This window comes from Chaetura pelagica, unplaced genomic scaffold (genome assembly GCF_000747805.2).
Source record: "Chaetura pelagica isolate M959 unplaced genomic scaffold, ChaPel_1.0 scaffold45, whole genome shotgun sequence".
Lineage (NCBI taxonomy): Eukaryota > Metazoa > Chordata > Aves > Apodiformes > Apodidae > Chaetura > Chaetura pelagica.
In genome coordinates this window covers 4,827,981-4,834,438 of record NW_009953217.1, presented here as the reverse complement: position 1 = coordinate 4,834,438, position 6,458 = coordinate 4,827,981, and the positions used below count along the sequence as shown (strand labels likewise).

Sequence of the window (6,458 nt, the reverse complement as noted above, 5' to 3'; positions counted from 1 at the left end):
GCCCGGCGCCGCTTTCCTTAGCGGAAAAGGTCGTTCAGTCTCCAGGCGAAGGCTTTCTGCAAACAGGAGATCTTCGACCTGGCTTTCTTCGCTTTCCCAGAACAGCTAAAGGATTGCAAATACCCCACGCCAAAAGGCCTCAGAAATTAACCAATTTTATTTGAATCAAGGGCTGTTTCCCCTTCCTCTTCGTTTATTTCGTGTCACGGACAAAGCTCTAGACAGGCGGGTAAAAACTGGAAAAAACGGGGTAAACGAGCAGGAGAAGGCTCAAGGAAGGCACTGAAAAGCTTTTCCTCTCCCAGCGCCCCTGAGCTGGCCCTGCTGTTTGTCTAGGTGGGTCTTATTATCTCGGGTTGTTTGTTTTAAAACTAGGTTTTAAAACAAGAAACACCAGAACTAGAGCTAATGGGGGCTTTTACACCTTTCAAAATAATAATATCAGAAAGAGCGATTGGAAACGTCCTCCGGAGTTTGCTGAAGCGTTATAGAGAGGGAGACGTAGTCGCCCGATCCTGATGCTGCCCGGCAGAGCCGGGCCCGGACTGGCGGGAGCTGCGGGGCCACAGCCCCACTGCCCCCGGGTCGCGTGGTAGGAAGGCAGCCTCTCCTCGGTGGAGAGCAGCAGCAGACAACCAAAAAAAACCCGGGAAGACGCTCAGCCGATCCGGTTGTGCTCCCCTAGAATGAGCCGGGGGGGCCTCTCGAAGTCCGGGTTTGATCTGGTTGTTTTTTCATGAGGTGTTGGAAGTTTGGTTTTTCAACGGATATGAACCCCCTTCACGAAATTGTGGCTGCTGTAGCTCGTTTGTTTTACTACTCGGGAAACAAAAAAAATCAAAACTGAACAAAATCGAAGCCGTAACGAACCCGAGGCAAGGACTCATCTTCAGAGTGTCCCGCCGGGGAACCGGCCCTGGCGTTGTCACGAGTGTGTGCAGAGGAAGGGAGGGAGGGAGGGATGGAGAGACCGCCCCGGCCCCTTCCCTTAGCCCACCATGATCGTTTATGCTCTGCAGTCCCTCGAAGGAATCGTGCCCTCCATGAGCGTGGGACCCGTGCCCCCACCTTGGCCTGGGGTCCCCGAGGGTCTGCTCGGAGCAGAGCAACGGGAACAGCCATGTGTGTATGTTGGGGGGACCCCGACCTGCCCTGGCCCGTAATCATAGGCTCCTTCGTACTCTCCCTTCTCTCCGCAAATTGCGAGGCTCTGGCAACGAAGCGGAACCGTCCGGGGGTTCGCTCAGGGATCTCCATTGTCCTCTGGTTCCTGCCCCCCGGGGGATGCGTTTGCCCCTCCAGGCTACGGGGGATCTCCCGCCGGCCTCGGGGACCACGCTGCAGCCGTAACTGCTGTTTTAAAACGGGCGCAGATCTGTGAGGGGGGAGAAACTGCATAAGTGGGAACTCCGTTCCCTCGTGTCGCCCGCAGGCGGTTCTAGACGTGCCCCCTGCGCTGCCCGAGCCTCCCGGAGCTCTGCCTGCGTCTCAGGTGTGGGTTCGGAGACAGGGTAATGCCTTGCATCTGCTTCAAGTCAGGTCAGCTGGAGGGACTGCGAAACCGCGGGGAGAAAATTATTTTCACTTGTATCTCCCGAAGCCTTTCGGATGTTCGACACAATCAGTCCCAGAGCGAGCGGAGAGGCAGGGCCGACCCGCCCTGCCCCGGTTCGTCCTTCGGGATGCTGCCGAGGGCCGGGGACACGGCAGCCCCTCTCCTTACGTTACCCGGCCGCATCTGCCTTTTTCTCCCGTTCTGGATGGTGGTTCTTGCGGGAGGACTTAAAACTGCAACAGAGCATATGCCGGGGCAGCTGGAAGGGAAGGGCCGGGAAAGCTGCGAGGGTCCCCGCACCCGACCCTGAGCACCCCCAGGCCGGGGAGGGTGTGGGTATCACGCCAACTCCACAAGCTCCTCGCTGCCTCTCAACTCAGTTCTCCTCTCTTTCCTTTCTCTGCCAGGCGCATGTTCCCCACCTTCCAGGTGAAGATATTCGGGATGGACCCCATGGCTGACTACATGCTCCTCATGGATTTCGTCCCCGTGGACGACAAGCGATACCGGCAAGTAACACCCGCGGTGCGCAGCGCCCTAGGGCCGGCGGGTCACTGCCCACCCCTGCCCTCCTGAGGCTCGGGGATGTGCCCCTCGGCACGACATGCGTTGTTGCGTATGGGATGCGGCCGCCCTGGGGTCCGTTTCACACTGTTGCAAGGAGTTTATGGCTGGGAGTGGGACCCCCAGGGTTCCCCTCGACTTTTGCACAATGCCAGGAGCAGCCAGGGCCACACTGGGGCAAGCAGAAGTCCAGGTTCCTGCGGGGCAGCAGAGCAGGAGCTGCCTTGTCCTGCTCAGAAAAGCTCTCTCCCCCCCTGCTGCTCTCCATCTCCACCTGGCCAAGTGCCCATTCCCCCCTAATAAAAATGCCTCCGGTGTTTCTTCAGTGCTGGGGCAGTTGGCTCGACAGTGCCAGTCCTGTTGGCATCCCAGGACTGCACCGTGCCTGCCGGGGAGCCTGTTGGGTGTTTGGGTGAAGAGAGTGGGGTTTGTAATCTGGAAAGGCACTGGCTGTCCGAGCCACAAAGCCCTGCCCTTGTTTCCAGTGGTATCGTAGGAAGGCCTTGGAAACAGGCAAGTCGTGAGGTAGTGATGTGGTCTGGTTTGTAACCCCTTCAAATTAAAGACAGTGAAAGGCACATTATGTATTTAGCTTGAGATCAGGATGCCGAGCAGGCAGCCCTCATAGGCATCACCAGGGTCCGATATATAAATATTTAGACAGATATCCAAATTCTCAGGGCGTCCTAGAAATGTTTGCTTGTCAAGGGAAGTGGGATATATAACATCCAATTGAGTATATCTTTAAAAAGTAATGTTTCTGCTTGAGTCCAATGGTGTCTAATTCCCCCTGTGCAAACACTGGCTTTTAAAGTAAACACGCATATAGAAGATTGGTTTCTCTGTTTTAAATGTTACTATTTAATATGTAATATGAAAGACTGCAATAAGGCTGCTAAACTTTGGACCTGCTATTAATCCACACATAAATTTCCACTCTTCACTTAAAGCCACCCTTTTTTAAGAGAAAGGGGTGGCTTTTGTGGCTTCTCTCCCAAACCTGGACAGGTAGCTGTAAGTTACCTCCATCCTGCAGATTCCTCTCCCACCAGTTCCTTTGCTGACCTGATAAAATGTTATTTCCATACACACACACAACGAGCAGACCTTTCTCTCGCTGCCATAGGTAGCAGGAGCGGTGAGGGAGGCAGTGCTTCCCTTTCATCGGGCCGTGGGGACCCTCCCGGACCCGATCCTGCGGGGACACAGGATGCTGCAGCCCCGCGGGCACCCCCTGGGCTGCGGCTGAGGGTCCCTTTCCCCCCGGCAGGTACGCCTTCCACAGCTCCTCCTGGCTGGTGGCTGGCAAAGCCGATCCTGCCACCCCCGGGAGGGTGCACTACCACCCGGACTCCCCGGCGAAAGGGGCGCAGTGGATGAAGCAGATCGTTTCTTTCGATAAGCTCAAACTGACAAACAATTTGCTGGATGACAACGGGCATGTAAGTGTTCCCAGGGGAAGGTGTCAAACACGGGGCTGCACCGGGTGGAACTCCCCGCCGTGATTCCCACAGGGTGCCCTGTCTGCCCCCTCCCCAGGGGCTCCGCACCCCCGTCCTGCCCCAGCCCCGCGGCTGCCCCGGACAGGGGAGCTGGCAAGGCCGGGGGCTGCGCTCTCGTCTCTCCATGCTCCGCCTGGATCAGTTATTGTCTCCTTGCTCGTTTTATCATTCAGATCATTTTGAACTCCATGCACAGATACCAGCCGCGTTTTCACGTGGTCTACGTGGACCCCCGGAAAGACAGCGAGAAATACGCAGAGGAGAACTTCAAAACCTTCGTCTTCGAGGAGACGCGCTTCACAGCAGTGACCGCCTACCAGAACCACCGGGTGAGGCGGCAGCGGGGCCCAGGGCAACGAAAAAGGGTGGTTGGGGTTGTCCCGGAGGTACCACGGGCGCACTCGGCGCTGGCTCAGCCCCTTCGCCGATTGTGGGTGTCCGGCTGGGATGTCCGGGGGTGTTCCCGCCTCCTCCTCCCCATCTGCTAAACTCATTCCGGGCCGCGCAAGGAACCCGATAGCTGGGGAGCCGTGCAGAGCTGCACCGCTGCACGCCGAGGAAGCGACGTGAGCTCCAAACCCTTCGCCAGCTTCCCCCCCGCCCGGGGGACCTCATTACCTATGTAAACCCGAGACTGGGGCTGGTTGGGAAACTACAGGCTTCCCGCTGCGAAATGTCACTCACAATTTGTTTGGATAAATCTGCAATTTTACTTCGCTATACTCGTAGCTGTCTGTGCCTCCCCAGAATATAATTATATGTTAAAAACTGAAAAAAAACCCGAAAGAAAACAACCCACCCCCTTCTCCCCAGTCAGATACGGATTTCTGGGCAGCTTCTTTAAATCGCATCAATGCATAGAGCAGGAATCCCAGCCGCAAGTGCAAATACGATTTCATAGCGGGGGTTCTCCTCGCTCTGCGCTGATGCCGCAGATGTAGCCGAGGCTGGGTCGCGGGGCTGTCCCCGAGCTGCCGGTGGCGGTGCCACCTTCTGCAGTAGCTCTGAGCAAATCGACCAGGGGTCCCCGCGGGATGCTCTGGTTGGACCAGCACCCCGCCCTGGAGAGGCAGCGGGGCCGGAGCAAGGCTGTCCCTTTAAGGAGCTCCTTAGTCCCTCCCCGGCTGGCATTTGCCTGATGGCTCCGGACAGCTGCTCTTTCTCTCCTGCTTTCTATCAATTTGACCTCTAAGGCTGGAACTGTCACTGAGGGGCTTAAAGTTTGTTTTTCAACCCATTCCGGAAACTCACAATCACATACTTTATCCGTGGATTTGCTTAAATATAGAAAATGTCCTGCCTTCTCCCTGGCGAATTAAATAAATACATAAGTATGATTTATCCAGTGATTTGTCTTAGCTGCTCCGGTGGTGACCCATATAATGTGGCATTTTCTTGCAAGTGCATTTACCCACCTTTTGCAGCCGACTTGGGCTGCTTCTCCCTTTGCCTTGAGCTCATACTGGACAGCATACGGGCCCAAGTTTTCCAGTGGAGGGAAAGCACGTGTTTGTGCTCTGTGACAGAGAGTGCCCCAGCTCCTCAGCCACCTGGGCCCTCTTGGTTACACCAGGCACTGCCGAGTCCCAAAGCTTGCTCAGGGACACACTGGCTGGCTGAGCAGGGAGCCCTGTGAATGCTGCTTTGAGACATTTCCCTGCTTCTCCTTACAGATCACACAGCTGAAGATCGCCAGCAACCCCTTCGCCAAGGGATTCCGAGACTGTGACCCTGAGGACTGGTAAGGCTGCATCTTTATTGACTATGACTACACCCCACTCTCACCCTCAGTTTAGCATGCACCTGGCCAGCTTACATGTGTACAAGGCTTACATGGAGTTTGGGCTACACTGGGTCACGCCCCATTTGCCATCTGCAGCTCACAGCAGCAGTACTCCAAAGTGCTCACCATGTTGGACCTTTGGGTCTTTATGACTTCTCCCCTTTTTTTTCCAGGCCCAGGAATCACAGACCAGGGGCCCTTCCCCTCATGAGTGCTTTTGCCAGATCTCGGAATCCAGTGTCTTCTCCAGCCCACCAGAACGGGACAGAGAAAGGTGAGAGCCCCAAACAGCCAGGCCAGCCTGTCACCCTGGACCTGCTGTCCTTGGCACATGCACGCTTGGGGCAGCCCTGCCCACCGTGCTGGTGCACAGCTGTCTGCAGCAGGCACAGCTCCATTGCTTACAAGCTTGCGCCACCACCTATTTTTTTAAACAAAATCAGCCACCTTCCTAGGCCTAAAACGTTAATTGTTGTGCTTAAGCAACTTCACTGCTTTAAAAAAAGCTGCCCCTTTTCTTTAGTGTCCTGTTTACTACTTTTTGGCAGCACACTCAGCTTCTCAGCCAGGGATGCAGTGAGGGCCACGGGCTCGTCCTTGCATCGCCCTTTTAACGCCCCCAGCCGTGTGCTCAGGGCCGACCCGCTCCCATTCAGGAGCTGCAGTCAGGTCGAACAGCACCTCTGCCCATTGACTCCTTTTCCATTACGCAAACAACTGCAAAGACAACCGAGGGCCTTTCTTCCAACACACTCCGGGCCTGCAAAAGAAAGGGAAGTCTGTATTTGTTTAGTGTTACACAATTGCAAAAATTTCAGGCGTGTACCAGCTTGTCAGTCACTTCAGCTCCATTTATCAGTCGGAAGGTCCTGTCCCACAAGCCCCGGCTCCTGCTGCTGCACACTTCACTTGCAGGCCTCGCTTTTATCTTCGCGCACCGCTTGTTTGTTTTATAAGTTATTTAAATTGATCACTTAAAGCCCGGCCCGTGGGGGGGGGGCGGCGGTGCTGACGCTGTGTGCCCCCGCAGATGCTGCCGAGAGCCGGCGGGAGT

At 55.8% G+C, this 6,458-nt stretch overlaps 1 protein-coding gene across 1 annotated transcript in view; it reads left to right on the top strand.

The window, feature by feature from the left end:
• Positions 1-1,966: 1,966 nt before the first annotated feature.
• The window catches only part of TBX1 (T-box 1), a 6,286-nt gene continuing 1,794 nt past the window's right edge, over positions 1,967-6,458 (top strand). Inside the window, exons 1-6 of the mRNA XM_009997699.1 lie at positions 1,967-2,064; positions 3,390-3,561; positions 3,795-3,950; positions 5,295-5,362; positions 5,578-5,678; positions 6,435-6,456. Of these exons, the coding sequence (XP_009996001.1) occupies positions 1,967-2,064; positions 3,390-3,561; positions 3,795-3,950; positions 5,295-5,362; positions 5,578-5,678; positions 6,435-6,456 (617 nt within the window). The remainder of the gene's footprint in view (positions 2,065-3,389; positions 3,562-3,794; positions 3,951-5,294; positions 5,363-5,577; positions 5,679-6,434; positions 6,457-6,458) is intronic.